This window comes from Meriones unguiculatus, chromosome 2 (genome assembly GCF_030254825.1).
Source record: "Meriones unguiculatus strain TT.TT164.6M chromosome 2, Bangor_MerUng_6.1, whole genome shotgun sequence".
NCBI lineage: Eukaryota > Metazoa > Chordata > Mammalia > Rodentia > Muridae > Meriones > Meriones unguiculatus.
The window spans coordinates 44,604,795-44,623,204 of record NC_083350.1 but is presented as its reverse complement, the minus strand read 5'-3'; the positions used below and the strand labels follow the sequence as shown (position 1 = coordinate 44,623,204).

The following is an 18,410-nucleotide window of genomic DNA, read 5'->3' as shown; positions in this document are numbered from 1 at the left end:
CACAGCAGAGTTAAAGGCAAGGAAAGGTCTGGGAGGTTATCAAGATGGGCCAAGCTCTCAGAAGCTGAGGCTTGGAGTATCTGCTCTGCATGTTCCTGGGGAGTGAATTCACTGCCGGCCAGCAGGGATTGTCAGCTGAGCCTAGAACTTTCAAACCAAAGCAGGCTGCTTTTATGGGAAACTTTCTAAGACCTGGGGAAGTACTTCTTCCCCTCTCTTCTTCTCCTATTCCTCCCTTTTCCCTCCCCTCTTCCCTAATATCTTCTTTCAGACTCATATGCCTCTTGAAACCAGAAGCAAAGGTCCAGAAAGGAATGAATGCCACAGACTAAATTCGAGCCTTGAACCACGAGGCTCTGGGAACTGAGGATAGAAAAGGTTGATTGCTTTTCTAAGGCAGGGGAGAGAGGGGGTGAGGGGTCAGAGTGTGAGTGGAGAAGGGTAGAGGTCAGGAGTTCAAGTGCCACCTTGATAGAATTGCCATTTTAGACCCTCCACTTGCTGCTACCAGAAAGCAGGGAGTTAAGCAAATTGAAGCTCATTGTTTCCCCCAGTGAAATCAGGTAACCACGGGCTTCCAGGTTGCCATTGTCCCAAATGTGCTGTGAAGACTGTGAGGCTGTGCAGTCTGAGTAGGTGCCTCTTCCGGCTGTTCCTGTTTGGAGCCTTTGTACCCCACGCTGGCTGTCTGCAGCCTGTACCTCAGAACCCCATTCCCTGCTCTCATCCCTTCATCCCTATTGTCATCTTGCCCACACTCACTGACACTGTATCCTAGCTCCAAGAGAAAGTACATTCCCTGAAGAACCCAGTGGGGAGTTTCTCATCCCATAGCAATCCATGCTGAGGATAGGATTGTGGCCTCATGGTATTCACAGACAGGAGAATATTCACATAATTAGTGTCTCAGAATACTGTTTTAAGGAAAAGACAGGCCTTTCACTCAAGCCTGTGCTTACCTATCCAAATATTACAATTGTAATATATTACAATAGCAATAGTACCCCATTACAATATTAATGCTTCCCTGTTTCAATAGTAATATTGCCAAAGAGATATCAGGAAAGCATTTAAAAAGAGTTAACAGGTGCATTCATGAAGTAGTTCTGGGCTCTGCCCGAATGCCAGGTGGCTACTTTCTTCCCATAAACAGAAGTAACAGCAATGCCCGCTGAGAGGGAGGAAGTGAGGGTCAGGTAAGAAAATGGCACAACACGCTCTCCACGCTTGACACCACCTCCCCACCCCTCCTTCAGTCCCTCTGCAGTCCCCCTTGACAGATGAGGGAAGGAAAGCCGAGTAGGACATGAAGACCTGCTCAGGGTCAGTAAGGTACTAAGCGTAAGAGCTGGGACTGTGAAAGGGCGGAGTGTGCATGTCCCGGTGTGTGATGGACGGTGTACATTGGGCGATTTGAAGCTAGCTACTTATATTATCAACCCAAAGCGTTTATGATGGACTCTGTTCTCTGCACACTGGGCATTCTGTAAATGCCAGCGGCGTTATGTGTCGGCTGGGAAAATGAGTAATGGCCCATCCTCCCAAAGGTTTCTGGGCTTCACAGCCCTCCCTCCCAGTAGCTGAATTGTCATTTTATCATAAGCGCCTTGAGGCTAAACAGGGAGAGTAAATTCATACCTTGGCTTTGATCATTGTTCTCCCCTAGAGAGCCTGCTTCTTTGAAAACACAGTGGTATTTATCTGTAATGGAATTGCTTTGTGACTCGTTTGCCCTCTACTTCCCTGCTGCTGACCTGCAGAGAGGCTTTGCTTTATCCCCTGGATTGAGGTTGAAATTAACTATGATGAAAAAAGAGGAGGGCAGGGGTACCCAGGAAAGAAGGCTGCATTCATTTTTAGGGAGCCTACTGCCAGAGTCTTGTCAGAGGGAGAGGGGATGACACCTGCCTGCCTGCCAACATGGATGCTGAGCCAGGCCCTTGAAGACAGGCGCGCCTCTATCACTCGAGAGTTGTCTATTTTAAAAGGCTTAGATGTGTAGAATACATGCACATCTAAGTGGTGGGGCCTCGTTTGGAATTTTGTGGGGTTTTGTTCTCTCCTAAGCATTCCTGTAACCATCATTTGACATCCTGTCTTTATAAAAGGAGCCTGGCCTCCCTTCATTGCCCAAGACAAAGGGAAACTGAACGAACTGGACATTGGTAGACGGAAAGACCTGGAAAAGCTCTTACAAAAAGAACAAATCCCGAGACTGAGTCTCATCTGAATCTCTGCTGTTTCCTTACCTCGCCTTTTTAATCAAAACCTTTGACTTGTGGAATCAGGAACCTCAATTTCTACAGGGCTCTCCAAGGTGATTCTCTTGTAGAGTGATGTGTGAGAAACGAATGTGCAGAAACAGAATCAGACATCCAAACTACAGAGAGACATTGAGACACCTAAGTCTGTTCCCAAGAAGAAAGAAAATAAACACTGCCCAGAACTTTGGGTTCACAAATTAAAACCTTTTAAATGTGAGAATGTGTTCCCCATTGCTTCATGTGGATCCAGATTATCTATCTATCTATCTATCTATCTATCTATCTATCTATCTATCTATCTATCTATCTATCTTTCTTTCTATCTTTCTATCTATCTAATCTATCGATTATTTATCTATGTATCATAAACTTCACATTGGAATTTATTAATCAAAGGCCAGACTTAACCGAAACAGGAAGAAATAGCCTCCGACTGATTCCAAACTCATTCATTACTTTCATTGGAAATAGGTTTGAAATAGATTTAAATTTTTAGAGTGATCAAAGAGGATGCCAAAACGCTGAAACAAGATATTTGTTAGTGTGTGATCAAGAACATTTTCGTAGTAACAGTTATCTAAATGATGCAACTTTATGTTGATACGCTTGTCTCTGGGTTGCAGGAGTCAAAGGTATTGCTGAGTTTGCTGCATGTGGTGGCACCTGCTGCTGGCTGAGGCCAGGCAGCTCCTACTCACCTTGGATTTCTCTTGATGGAGTTCTATCTGAATATCTGTGAGTTTGGTCCTGAGGTCTTCGTTGGCAGCTTGAAGGGCGACAGCGAGGGCCTCGGGCTTCTCGCCCTTATTTCGCCCTTTTTTGGACATTGTTCCTTGCTAAGTGGAGTCTTTTGGCTTTTAATCCTCTCAGACAGGTACTGCCATGTTACTGTTTTGTTTCCTGGAGGGAGATGTTTTGGCCACTACTGCATGGTGTTCCTTGCTAAGGTCTTCTCAAACGCTGTCCCGGAAGCCCTAGGAAGAGACAGAGACAGCAGTGACTGTTTGGTGAAGACGTGAGTTTGTGTCATTCCATCCACTCCTAGCCAGTGGCCTGCAAGTCCCCTCTCCTGAGGCTCTCCTGTCTCCAGAACTGACACTATTCTACATTCTGTATCTGACTTCCAGTGACATTTCCAATGACATGGACGTCTACTTAGAACCCTTTACTCTAAGAGTATGTCTCTCATAATGTTGTGTGCCCTTTATGGGAGCACCAATCCATTCTTCTGTCTTTCCTTCATGCCACACATGGATACTCTGATCATGAAAATCACTAGAGGAAGACACACATATGTAGACATCCTAGTATTCATACCTCAAAAGTAAGAAAATAATATATCTGTAGCTGGACATTATTCAATGGTTACGATGTGAGCGCTGGGGAGTTAGTAACCAAGTAGATTAGTTTGAGTCACTCACTCAGTCATTATATTGTTACAGTTACTTTTAAATGCTTTTGTTAGTACAGTATGTTTTAAGTCATAGTTCCATGACAGGAAAATCAGTCACCCCTCCATCTTCCTGCTATCTAATTTTCAGCTATCTGCCTAACATCTATCTATCTATCTATCTATCTATCTATCTATCTATCTATCTATCTATCTAATCTATCAATTATTTATCTATCTATGTATAATCTGTCTGTATATCTATCATCTATCATTTATCTATTCATCTATATCAATCTATTATCTATCTATCCTCCTAACATACACCAACCTACCTTCATCACCAGTATTGTTATCTATCTGCCCTCTTTGACAGGTGCTGTGATTGCTTTGTTTCTTTGACACAGAGCCCACTGTGTAGCCTGAAACTTGCTTTATAGACTAGACTGGCTGCAAACTCACAGAGATCTGCCTTCCCTTGCCTCCCAAATGTTACTGCTGGTATTAAAGGTATGTACCATTACACTTGACACAAAGTCAAGTTCCGTTTTTTTTAACACACACACACACACACACATTACTTTTATAAGTCTAGACAATGACCTTCTTTTCGACCTTCCCTACATATAAGGAAGTGTCAGAAGATAACACCCTATGCCTGGTAGATGAGGAATGAATAGGAAGATAGCAGATGTAGACACAGGAGAAACAACCTATCCCCCCCCCCAAAAAAAAAAGGGAGAGAAAAAAAAAGAAAAGAAAGAAAATCACAGGTGCTGTGACACAACAGATAATAGTCACAGAGACTATTTTGGGTAGGGCTAAGTTCCAATCAAGCACCGCCCCACATCTTCCTGGTAAGCAGCATTGCTGGAAATAGTAGTTGGCAGGAGTAGAAACTCAAGGTGTAGGACTAATCTTCCGGTAAGCAGCGGAGGGGGTGTTGAAGTTCCTGACTAGTAAGTGTGTAGTAGGGAAAGGTTTAGATGAGGTTATTCTGGTGGCAGAGTTGGGGAGAGAATGGAGGCATGGATACAGACGATGCGGCTGCTGAATTTGTGTAGGTAATGGAGGCCTAATGAGACTCTTGACAAGAGGAGATGGAGATAAAGGAGGTGCGTCTTCACCACAAGTCCTTAAGTACTTCACTGGAACAAAGGAGAGAGCAGAGAAAAGTGTGAACCTACACTGGTTAACATCAGTGGGGAGAACATGAGGCTTGAGCTTCTCCTGTATGCTTCCAGAGATTGGGTGCTAGTAAGCTGAAATGCTGTGAGTGAGAACTCAGGGAGACCTTGATAGGCTAGGGTCAGGTAGAAGGGGAGTAGGACCTCCACTATCAGTGGACTAAGGGAGGGGCATGGGAGGAGAAGAGGGAGGGAAGGAGGGATTGGGAGGAGACGGAGGAGGGGGCCACAGCCTGTATACAAAGTGAATAAATTGTTATAAATAATTAATAAGAAATTTTTAAAAAGATTCTTACTGATTACCATGTGTTCTAGCATCTGCTGCTCTCTGCAGACCCTGATGTTTGGCTTCAAGGACTGGGATCCCGGGCTGGGGCCACCCTTTACAAACACTGTAGCTGTGCTCTTTGGAGTGTCCCTAGGGGGCCAGGAGCATGAGGATGCAATGAGCTTGGAGCAAGAGAGGGTGAACTTGTCTGCACAGGTCACAGGATGGCACAGCACATGCGACTGTGGCACTGGGATCAGTGTCCAGAAGCTGAGGCAGCACAGGTTATAGGCCCCTGGAGACAATCAACCACCATTGTTCTGCTACACGAACATAGTATTAAACTGACTTCTGGTGGCTTCCTGTTATGCATGGAGATTAGAACATCTCTCAGATCTCTTGAGACTGTTTTTGCAGGAGATGGTGATTGACAGAGAGACTCACAACTAGTCCTGGAGTACAGAATAAGAGACTGCTGTGCTCAGCCCTAAGTGAGATATGCCACACCAATGAAACTGTTTTCAGGACACAACTAGGTAATTACATTTTGTGCTGGATAGTTTCATATCAACTTGACACAAGCTAAAGTCACCTGAGAGGAAGGAACCTCAGCTGAGAAAATGCCTTCATAATATTGGGCTGTACAGCAAGCTTGTAAGGCATTTAAAAGATACAAAAGGGCATCCATGTCATTCTTGCTCAGTGGTTTCTTCTAGCCTGTATGTTGGGACTTACATCTGCACAGAGAAAACATAATCCAGGAAGGCGTGGATGAACGAATGGTCACAGCCACCGGAGAAACCCCAAGCCGATGAAGAAGGCATAAATGCTTTATAAGCAGCTGGCATGGGTGCCCACCTCACATCATACCGCTTCTCGTAAGAGCCTGGCACTGCACTACACGTGAATTCACTGAGCTACTTCAGTCAAACCCTTTTGGCATTTACTCATTTTTTACACTGAGAATGAAAGGCGTTAGTTAACCTGGAAAATGTTGTTCCGTCATGAAATTGCAGAGCCAACCCTCAAGTGTACATCTGTCAGGCTCTCAACCTTTGTAGCTACAGCAGACCTTTCTTTAGCAGGATTCTGATCTAGCTGCCAGCAGGCTACAGACAGGGAGGGCACAGGATAGAAGTCACATCTGGAGCTTAATGAAATGGAATGGTAGGAGGCAGTTAAGACCCCGGAATTTGAAGTCAGAAAAACTGGTTATTAAGTTTCCTTATTGTATATTCTTAAGCAACTAATATTCTAAGCTTCTACTCTCTTGCAGGAAAAAAAAATGGGAATGTAGTGTGCTTATCATTCTGGGCTCTTTCAAAGAATAAGTGCATCAAAGTGTGTGATGAAAAGACTAACAAATATTGCTGTTACTGTCATATTTACAGTTCTTCAAGGACACAACACTCTTCTGAGCACCTACTAAAACATAAAGGGGAGAACCAACAAATTTATCACCTCTTTTATATCAAAAGCAAGGAACAGGAAAGGCACAGACACCCTTTGAAAGAGCAAAGAAATTCATGCTTATGCGAGAAGGGAAGTGGGGCTTTCATTGACAGGGTAAGTATTCCCAGGGGTCTTTGGCTTTGTGGCTGCTTCTGCCTCAAGCTAGAAGCTGAGTAAAGTCATAATTAACCTCAAGCTTTCCAATAAGGCTGTTGCCGCTGAGTTACGATTTGAAAGCGATGTGATATGAAATAGCTAGAGTTCACATGTGTGACGCTGAATGCTCCAGCAGTTCTGCATAATTGATACTGGAAAACGTCCACCCTAAGGAAGCTTTGAGAGCTTATCTAAGCCTCTCCTCTTTCCAAAGATGATGCTTTTGAGCGAGATGCTGTCAGCGTTCAAAATGTATGAATTACGCTTGAGTACATTATCCCTGCCTGCCTGCAGAGGCAGGCTACAGTCCCTCAAAAGCTCCCCCAGTGCAGATGTATTTCATTGTGTGCTCATAAGTTTGGCACAAAAATGTAATATAAAGGGCTGCCACTTAAGCCATTTTCACTCCGGAGATCTGGTTTCCCTACATGGAGGGATTATTGTCCCTGGAGGGGCAGCTATCCATCCATTACACCATGCTAGGTGTTGATATTCAGTATAGTAGTGTCTGCACATTCAGGAAGCTAAGCTGTTGGGCTTGCATGTTTATGTTTTTATTTTTTTAAAGCTCTATTCTCTCACCACCTTTTTCATACAATAAAAATAGCAAATATTGGGAATTAGTTAAAATTTAACCCCGTCAGAACAAAAAGATACCAATACAATGTAACATTCATGGTGGTATTTTTTTTTAAATGTCCTGACAAAATTTCATTTTAGAAACACATATATAAAAGAAAGGGATGTAAAGAGCTCTTACTACACACAGAAGGAACATCTATTCTCTTTAAGGGACTTTCCAGGAAACCTCGGGAGCAGCAGTTTCCGCTGGGAGATGAAGGCCCAAGCAGGTGAGGTTCACCTACTGCAAAGTTGTTAATTTGGTCATGTAGTTCTTTGGTTGATATCTCCTTCACTGCCTCACCTCCCTGGCAAAATCCCTTCAGCTTTGAATTTTAAAACTAGATCAAATGTTACTTCCTGTCACTTCCCTTCACACCTTTTGACTCTATCCTGAGATGAGGCTAATTGTTCCCACGCCTGGATTTCTGTTTGCACTTTAAAGGTATGTTTTGTGGAAGTTGTCATTCATTATGTACTCATTAATTTGCAAGTAGCTAGGAAACACCTGGAATAGGACATAACTGTACTGTACTAAGAAAAGATGGCTGTCCTTCCTGGTGAGTGGTGGGAGTCAGCATTTTAATAACTTCAGCAATTGCTCAGACAATAGAACATGAGAATCATAACATATATTCAGGCGCGCCAGGAGAGATTACTTAGGGAAGGTGAGAGAGACAAACAAGAAGAGAGTCAGGGAAAGACCTTTCTAGACCAGTGTTTCTCAGCCTGTGGATCGTGACCCTTTTGGGGGTCATACATTAGATATTTCCCTAACAATTCGTAACAATAGCAAAATTAAAATTTTAAAGTAAGAACAAAATGATTTTGGGTGGGGGGGATCACTGTAACATGGGGCAGTGCATTAAAAGGTCACAGAGCATGAGGAGCAAGGCTATAGACAGAAATATTGAAAATTAAGTTCTATAGGTGAGAAAGAATGTGAAAGTTGGTACAAAGATAAACACAGCAGGAGTTTTATGAGTAAACAGACAAGCAGAAGATGAGCTTGGAGAAGCTGACAGAGACTAGAGGGCAAAGGGCTATCTGTTGTCACCATAGGGTTTCAGATATAAAAAGGACCTGGTGAAACTGGATTTCAATAACAATGCCCTGAAAATTAGGGACAGAATGGGGGCTTCAGAGTTTGTTGAAATCTGGATTAACTTGAGCCTCTCCCTGACACCTTGATGTGTAGAGAAAGAACATAGCTCCTTCTCTAAGACCCAGAACAGGTTTGACAAAGCCAGGAATGATCTGAGACCAGGACATTGGGGAAGACGTGACTCTGGAACCTGAGGACACAATTCTTCCTGCCCTAAAGGGTGGTGGTTATCTGTCTTTGATACATTTGAGATACCTTTGTAAAACATTGCCTGATTAGCTTCCTACTGACTTCACCCTACTGTGTGATAACTTTCTGCTGGCTCTCCCATTTTTTCCTCTGTAAAAGTATATAAGATACTGTATTTTTTTTTTTAACAAGCGTGCTTATATGAGTTATCAGCTTGGGTAAGACCTTCTCACTCAAAACTTTCCTATCTTCTATATCTTCTCATCCCTTCTGGTCATCATCCCTCTTAGGGCCCTGTGCCTGGAGAATGACCTAGCGGCCCAGATCTAGGAACTGGGAGAATGTGGCCATGCCCATTGTAATGTAAGTGCTCATTTTATTTTTACTTTGTGCCTTTACAGCATTAGAAATTGAATGAAGGACCTGGCCCATGTTAGACAGGCTCTCTGACACTGAGCTGCAGCCTGACCCCTGAGCACTGCAGTCGCTCATCAATGGGCAGTTGCTCTCACTGAAGACTGAAACAGCATCTTGTTTGCCTTTGTATACAAAGTACCTGTCCACAACAAATACTGCAAAGTAAAACTTCCTTAGCTTTGGCCTCTATCCACTGAACATGCCGAGACTGAGGAACACAAAGCACCAACTCTACAAAAATCTGAATATTAAGATTTATTATGGGAAGTTGTTGCTGCTTTGTGGGAAAACTTGAATAGCTGTTTAGATTTTAGGCAAAAGTTAAAGTTTGATGCAAGAATTAATGAAAGAATAAAATTGAAGGCATTCTATGTAGATCACAAACTAAGATTGTTTTCAATGTGTCTTGTCCTAGTTTTGGGAGACATGCTTCTACCCGACAGCCCTGGCTGGCCTCAACGCTCTTCTCCCACCTCTGCCTCCTGAGCGCTGGAGACACGTGGGTGTGCGAACAGGTGCATTCAGTCGCTACGGGTTCTTATCGTCGTGACTGCCCATCACAGTCAGGCTTACTTTCTTTCACTCCTTGGCATAGTGTTTGCCTTGAATCATATTCTTTTGTCTGGATTCAGAAGGGCTTCGTGGGGATAGGTCGTTTCATGAGGAAAGGTAAGTCTCCTGTGACAACTATCTTTACCTCATTCTCTCTCTAGACTCAAAGGGAGTAACAGCCATTACGTGGTGATACATTTCAACTATTGGACACGAGGGAGAACCCTCAGACTCAGCAGGAAGTGTTCAGGGTTAAGCAGAGCAAGGAACACATGAGCACTGAGCTTCTGCCCAAGGCAGGCACTGCTGTACATGTGAGCCATTCGGAAGGCAAGACAGTGCGAACGGAAAAGCGCACAGATTATTGGACAAGTTTTATAGAATTTTATTTATAACCCAGAGCAAGCTTTTCTATTTTAGGTCTAAGTGAAATATACATAACCTATCCAGCTGTTTCCTTGGTAACCGTTTCCACAGATCTTGAATTTAGAACAAGAAAACCTATCAAGAAGACACCTCTGTGAAGTCCCAAACATAAACAGAGGTTTATAAATAGAAGGCGACCTGAGTGTGTCAGCTGTTTCTCAAAAGGGCAGGGTAATCTCAGTCCAAAAATTTATAATGACTAATGTACTACTGCTTAGGCTGATGTACACAAATTTGAATAAAATAATCTGAGTGTTCAAAGATGGGTGTGCACACTCCTATTATGAAAATCTCCACTCAGTTCTCCATACTCCACAGAGGAGTAACCGGCTAGCAACACTTTGCCTGTGGTGTGGCATAATAAAATCATAAACTGAAAGCAATATGGGTCATTCATAAAATAGGAAGGCCAGCTGGGAAAGACCTGAAGACCTGAGTTTGATCCCCAGGACAGACCTATATGGAAGGAAAGAAGTAACTCTTGCAGATTGCCCTCTGACCTCCACCTAAACACACACACACACACACACACACACACACACACACACACACACACACAGTTAATTAATTAATTAATTAATTAAAATGTCGTGAACTTGCAAAACAGAATTGTATGTTCAAAACTTTTCTCTGATAGGAGCCAGTAGACGTGTGTGCATGTGTGTTGGGTGTGTGTGTGTCTGTGTTCACAATTGGCGGTCTATTGAAATAAAAGTTTTGTTGCTTGCTGAAGTGGTTATCTTAACTCTATGCACTATTCTCCATAGAAACAAAAATACAAAAATCAATTCAGATACCATCGCTGAGATATAATTATGTATAAAATCTGATGTTACAGTTGGACATAGTACAATATATGTGTTCTAAATGAAGTTTTATATTCTAAGTGCTAAAGATTGCAGACACATGCACACACACGCAGGCACAAACACACACACACACACAAAACAAGCAAGCAAGCAAACAAAAATCGCTGGGCCTTGAGTTTAAGGTTCTGCCCACCTGACACCAATCTCCTTGTTGAGTCCTGCTGGATAGAGTGGGCACAAAGTGATTTTGAATAAAAAAAAAATTCAAAGTAAATGACTTTGCCAAAACAGAAGGACTTCGTAAAGCTGGAACCTGAAGGCTATCGTGGAAGGAACAGAGGCAGGATACACGCATAGGGATAATTTACAGAACGTTATGTCTGAAATGAACGGTTCATTCTAGGCACTCAAGATATGCATTGAAGGCTGGTTTGGTGGAACCTCAGCACTCACGAGGCTCTGGAGGGAGGGTTTCTGTGTGTTTAGGGCCAACTGTAGTCTTTGAGAAAGAGACACTTTTTCAAAAAACAAAACAAGTCACAACAAACGAATTAATGAACAATAAAACAAAGCAAAAAAACAAAACCAAAGAACAAAAACAAAAACAAAACATAAAAGAAAGAGGTGATGATAAAAGTGCAAGTCCTCCTACTGAATTTGCATATTGTTTAATCCTTACTAGTACACTGATTTTTTTTTAATTTTTTCAAAATTTATTTATTATATATCCCGATTGATGTCCCCTCCCTCAATTACCTCCAGTCCCACCCTCCCTCCCTCTTCTCCCCTATCCTCCTCCCCTAGTCCGCTGAAAGAGGGAGTTCACCATTGCCATCTGCCCATGCTTGTTAAGTCTCATCAGGACTGCCTGTGTTCTCTCCTCCCTGGATTGGCAAGGACGCATCACCAGGGGCAAGTGATTGAAGGGCAGGGAACTGAGTTCATGATAGAAGCAGCCCTTGCTCCCCTCTCTCAGAGATCCACATGGAGACTGAGTTGCCAATTGGCCATATCTGAGCAGGGGGTCTAGGTCCTCTCCATGCATGGTCCTCTGTTGGTGCATCAGTCTCTGCAGGACCCTCTGGGCTCAGAACTTTTAGTTTTATTGGTCTCCTTGTAGGATTCCTGTCTCCTCCATGTCCCTCTAATCCCACCCCTCTCTTTCTCCATAAGACTCCATGTGCTCTGCCCAAAGTTTGGCCCTGAGTCTCAGCATCGGCTTCAATCCCCTGCTGGGTGAATCCTTTCAGAGGACCCTATAGTAGACTCTATAGTAGACTCTATAGTCTCTATAGTAGACTCCCATCCTTTTTCCTCTCTTCCACCGCTTCTGGTGTCTATCCTGTTTGCCATTCTGAATGAGATTTAAGCATCCTCCCTAGGGTCCTCCTTAGTGTTTAGCCTCTTTAGGTCTGTAGATGGCTGTCTTGTATTATATGACTAATATCTGCTTATAAGCAAGTGTATAACATGCCGGACACTGATGTTTTAAAGAGAAGGGGCTTAAATGTGCCTTTTTATCTCTGAAAAAAAATTTTTTTTTGCATCTTATGGTTGGGAAGTCCTCGGTGCTTAGGTAGAACTTGCTATTGTTACCATGCTCAAAGGTCCTGCTGCCACATTTCATTCCAAACCTTTGCGTTTATACCCACAGACCTGGGCTGCTCTCAACAGAAGCTTCCTTCTTGCAGTGGGCAACAGTAGTACTGAGAATAAGAGACTGGGTGCTCACTCATCCCTCAATGAGATATTATTCTCAGTCTCTTCCCACAAGCAAGGCCTAGGGAACATCAAGAAAAAAGCAGAAGACAGAATGTAAAGAGCATAAGAGCAGGATGATGAGGAGGAGCGTTGTGAATTGCAAACCTCTGGATGTAGCCTAGCTAAAGACCTGCTTTCTCCACGCCAGTTGTGGTTACCTGCACATGACCTGCACACGGTGTATTCAGCAAAAATCCAGTGTACGTGTCAGAGGGGCCACACTCTTCAGGTCCCATCCCTTCCTGAATAACTACTGGCACTAGATAGCTGTTGGGAAGGGAGAATCATTCGTCTTTCAACGTGCAGACATTGGTAGATTTCCCATGCTTCAGTGGGCGCTCCCACCCCCATGGGCATATGGGTAGTACTTATTGGATTTGATGGATTATCAAAAAAAAAAAAATGGACATGATGTCAGGAATGCTAACAATGTCAGTGTTGGGAGATGTGGAGGGAGCTTGAGAGAGGAAATGAGGCATAGTCATGATCATATTCTATTTATACATGAACAAAATTCTCAAGATTAAGGAGAAATTGAAATGAAAACTGTTGTTTCCGGCCGTGTGTGTGTGTGTGTGTGTGTGTGTGTGTGTGCATGTGTATAAGTGCATTAACTTGTGTGTACCTGCATAGAGGCCAGAGGAAGACTTCAGCTGTCCTGCTTTATCACTCTCTGCCATATTCCTTTGACACAGGGTCAGTGAACCTGGAGCTAGGCTGGTGGCCAGTAGGCTCTGGCAATCCTTATTTTTTTATCTTAATTTATTTTTAGTTATGAAGGCTGGAGAGATGGCTCAGCAAGGAAAGGCGCCTTGCTGCCAAGCCTGTTGGCCTGACTTCTACCCATTCCTCCCATTCCCACTGCTCTGGGTTCCGAGTCCACATTCAGGCATTCCTGGCTCTTTGTGTGGGGGCTGGGATCTGACGATCTGAACTAAGGTCCCAGTGCCTCAGCAGTAAGACCACTGAGTTAGTCAGCAGTTAGGCACAGGGTAAGTCATCTTTCTATCTCCCTAAACTTGCCTTTAAGGAAGAGCATTCTTGAAGTTCACTGTAGTGATAAACTACAGCAAACAGTTCAGACAGGGATTTGTTGTCAGTCAGAAGAGAAAAGCTTAGACTGGGATGGAGAGCTGGATGGCGTTTTCTCTTCCTTAAGCTAAAAGGATTGTAATTTGTCCCACTTTCATATTTCTCTGTGTTATAAATAAGTATCTTCTCTATGGATTTAGCTGATGAGCACTATGCATGTGTCATATAGAACTTCCTATTTTGGACTTTAAACACACTATGCCATTTTAGATATTTGCAGTTATAATGCTATATAGAGAGACGGGTTCAGTTGATGGGAATTAATTCCCTCACTAAAAATCAGAACAAGGCTAATAGCATCATCAAGACATGCCTGCTGGAATGTTCTGAGAGCTTCTCCTTGTCTGATCTGTGACATAGTGAAAGCCCATATAATATGCTGATTGCGAAAGCAGTGAGTTCGTAAAGGTTACAGATGACACAAAACTCCAGCACATGGTACACCAAAGAACGCAGAAAGTGCCAAGACAAGCCCCTGTGGTTTAAGAATAATATAAACTAACACTTTCAGGGACTTTAAAACAAAAGTCAGGCACCGTATTAAACAGTGCATCTTCACATCCCCACTACTACACATTATAAATACAAGACTAAGGAGAAAAGATCAAGAAAGAAGTTAAGATTTGATAATGTAATGTGCGAGCAAAGTTTTATACCTTGGACAGCTTCATTCCAGGAGTTTATGAACACAACTATCAAAAATATCAAATCTAGAAAATTCACATTTGAGGAATGATACTTTCTTTTTATTTATTTACTGTTTAGTTTCCTTCTATTTATTTACCAGTTATAAGTTTGTTCTATTTGAAATCAATACCAAAGCACTTTGTGGAAGTAAATTTAGAAGGAGCTATGCTATTGAATAAGATCCAGATAGTTCATATTTACACATGTATAAGGACAAGTGTTCAAACAGAAATCAGACATCAGATTTTTAAATATCAGATGATGAGATATTACAAATGTACTGAAGCTTTTCTTCACCATTCCAAAGATATCTATCATGATTATTGGATTACTTCTATGATAGGAATTAAATAATGCTCCTGGAGAAAAAGCAAAACACGCATACACACACACAAATCAGTGAAGGAAAAGAAGGAAAAACTACAGTCAGACAATCAGCAAGAGCCCGGAATAAGGCTGGAACACAATAGTTCACACCACATCAGTAAGACTTGAGATTAATGCAAGTAGAGACATAGTTCCCCAAACCTGAACAGGATACAAGAGACAGTTTAGTAACAGAAAGTCAGAGAGCTACATCCTGCTACAAACATGATTTGCTTAGAATCTACTAGGTAGACATAACCCTGCCTGGCTCTTAGGAGCTATAGTCAGAAGTCAACTTGATCAGAGCTTAGTTTAGAAATCATGAGAGATACTGGTTTCTCTCAGCCTGGTTTAAAGAAGCCGCCCTGCCTCCTCCAAAGAAAAGAAATTGCATTTCCTACGCCTCCCTTAATTCATTATCTCAATTTCTCCTGGCATGAAGAGGCAAGAATTCCTTGGGCCTGTCTATGACTCTCCTCAGCTATTGAAAAACAAAAGGTTTGTTGAAAATGGCAGTGCTGTTGGAGGAGTAGCGAATTCTCTCAGGGGTCTCGGTGTCAATCCTCAGGTACATGGCTGTTCCAGGATTGGGCACAGGTCACGCCGCTGCTCGCCCGGCAGATGCTTGCTACCCCTCATTAAATGTTGCTTGGACTAGTGGAGTGAGTCCCAAGAAAATTAAGCAAGATATTCTCACATGCTAGCAATTTGTATTTGAGAAATACATTTTCCCTCAGTATTTTCTTTGATTTATTACCTTCTGGCACAGAAACCAGGAATGGCACTTTTTCAATTTAGGTTTTAATCTATTTCTCTAGACAGCTTTGTTAGAAAAAAAGAAATGAAGCCTCGGGGCTGTTTTCCTCCACAGCGCAGAATGTCAGAAGGTTCAAGAATTTCCTGAGTGTGTAGTAAGCAATTTTCTATGTTACAAAGCACTGGAGTCTTGGCCTATAATAGTCTTGACCGCAATAGCTTTGGTAAAGATAATTCTCCACCTCGTCTGCTGACTCACTTCACGCTGTGAAGGATGAATGTTCCCAGGCTGCTTGTCATCGTCATCATGGCCATTGACCATGCATGCATTACTACTTACTGGTCACTGTGCTCAGCTATTGACATGCATTATCCGCTCAGTGCTCTGATGGGAGAGGGAAAGGCCATGCAGTCACCTCTGAGCGAGTGATTTATGAATCCTCTCTACAGCTCTCCTCACAGGGGGCGGGGGGGGGAGGCCAATATGTAAATGATGAACTGTGGTCTGCAGATGCAATGGGAGCCGAAGGAGCTGCGCCCTGGGGAGGACAGCACACTTCCCACAGAAAGGACAGCCAGACTGAGTCTCGGAAGATGACACAGGATCTGCTGTGTGGTCTGGAGAGTAGGAAAGGATCAAAGGAAAAATCACAGGAGTCAGTAAGAACTAGAGGTGGGTCAGGACTATTGCTTGACTTGGACACTGGAGGAAAATTGAAGAGAAAGGGAGAACTTTTGAAAGACCGCTCTATCTCTTTTCAACCTAGAGCAACAGAATTTATTGACCACATTTTCTTCATTGTATTAGTTTATCAATGTAAGATGCTATTTATCTACCTTTCCACATGCATCTTCTTTCATCATTGTTCGTTAAAGAAAAGTAGTTCAACCATCCAATGAAAATCAAAATTGAGACAGTGAGCTGTCATGTGGTAATACAAGCTGAGTTTTCTCTTCTTTATGACAACAGTAGGAACCAAGATCACTTAAACGGTTTTGTTAATTCCCAAGGAGGTTAGCAGAAAGGACTGCAAATGGAAAGGGGTTGTCATTCTTCGGGCACAAACTCCTGTAGCATAGGGTATTAGAATATTGCTGGTTTGTGCTGACAATTTCCAGGGTCCTTTAAGAATTTCATATACAGGTTTGTAAAACATTGCCACAAATTCACCTCTATGTTGTTACTATATATAATGTGCCAAGCCCACATTGAGCATATTATTCAAATATGAAGTCAACCTTCTGGTCTGATACTAACAGGAACTTTTAGACACTGGGACTGTTTTATAAACCTTGAGACTTACAATCAGCACGTCTATTGTTCACACATAACAGCATAAATTGCTCTTCCTTCTCTTTCAAAACCTGAAAAACACCTGTTGTCTCTCAAAAGAAAACTCACAAGGTAATTAAAACAGATGGGGGAGGAGAAGACGTTAACTAGTTTGTCTTAGTAATAGAAAGAAGTAGAAGATTCCTGAGCAACTGGGGTCCTGTCCACAATCCAGCTGTCCAGCACTGTAGACACACTGCTGTCCTCTCAATTCCCTCCACTTCTAAAACTTCCAGATCACTGATGGACATAGATTAACTCCTGAGTGTTCAAAGGCAAGATATGAGTCACCTAGCACACTTTTATCAGCGTGGACAATTTTGATTATTTTACCATTTTTAATAATTTGTGTGGTAAACCTCTACAAACAATTACATTATTCTCAATTTTATTATTATTATTATTATTATTTACAATGTATTCACTTTGTATCCTGGTTGTAGCCCCCCATCTCCTCCCCTCCCTACCCTTCCTCCCTTTTCTTCCCCATCCCTCTCCCCTCGTCCACTGATAGGGAAAGTCCTCCTCCCCTAATGCATGATATTAAATTAATCAGTATTCTTGTATCAAGTAAGAGATGTAATACGGGAGGAGAGGGTTTCATTTTCACTTACTGATCTGTGAAGTGGAGCAGTGTTTAATGTCTGCTGAGGGGCTGCATGCAGGGGTCTTCTGTCTGACCTCAGCCTCACAGCTTTTCACAACGGCTCTACTATGATCTACACACATCTCTTTCTTTTTGTCTTGTTTTATTTCATCTTAAGACAGGGTCTCACTCTAGCACTGGTTGTCCTGGAAATTATGAAACACAAACTTAGCTCCAACTTGTGGTGATCCTCCTTTCAATTGTTGGGATTACAGGTGTGAGCTACTACGCTCAGGTAGGATACGAGTTTCTTATTGAGAGTATTAGGAGTTTACATGTGGTTGTAATGTCATTCATCACTGTGACTCTCTGGGCACTCTACCAAAACAGATTTATTAGAAGGTACATCCTAATATTCAAATAAGAAAATTAATTTTTTTATGGGGCCAACATCACATAGTCCATATGCCTTTGAGCCACCCATCAACTTAATCCATGTTTCCTGGCAGGGAGTATTTCAAAAAGTTAAGAAATGGGTACACATCACACTCAATTATTAATGTTTAGAGGCATAATGGGATTGACGGTTTGGAGCAGTTTAATTGGAAATTCTTCTTTTCATGGTACTTATAACCTATCAGTTAATATTTCATTATGTAAAATAGGATGCAAGCAGGGGTATCCATTACTCCAATAAACACTATACACAGGACAGCCATGCCATCCAAAACGATCACAGAATGATTACACAAGAGAGGATCTGACGTCAGAGTCTAGGGCTGTGGTCCATAGACTTCTTCCAATGTTGAAAAGGATGCTTCACTAAGACTGATAATATGTAAGAAGTAGTAACATAATGATCATACGCATTCCCTTTATTTGTTCAGACAGAGTGACAAGATATTTAATGAGGATAAATATGAACAAAATTCTGCCCAGAGCAATGGAGCAAGGACCGAACACAAAGCATTTGGTTGCAGAGTCTCTTAGGCA

General features: G+C 42.4%; 1 protein-coding gene across 3 annotated transcripts in view; it reads right to left on the bottom strand.

Annotated features, from left to right (window-relative positions):
• Jakmip2 (janus kinase and microtubule interacting protein 2) overlaps nt 1-18,410 on the bottom strand; it is a 152,396-nt gene that overhangs the window by 47,767 nt on the left and 86,219 nt on the right. For all 3 annotated transcript variants that reach the window (XM_060377317.1, XM_060377319.1, XM_060377318.1), the window contains exon 2: nt 2,963-3,238. In XM_060377317.1, the coding sequence (XP_060233300.1) occupies nt 2,963-3,091 (129 nt within the window). In that variant the 5' untranslated portion in view covers nt 3,092-3,238. The remainder of the gene's footprint in view (nt 1-2,962; nt 3,239-18,410) is intronic.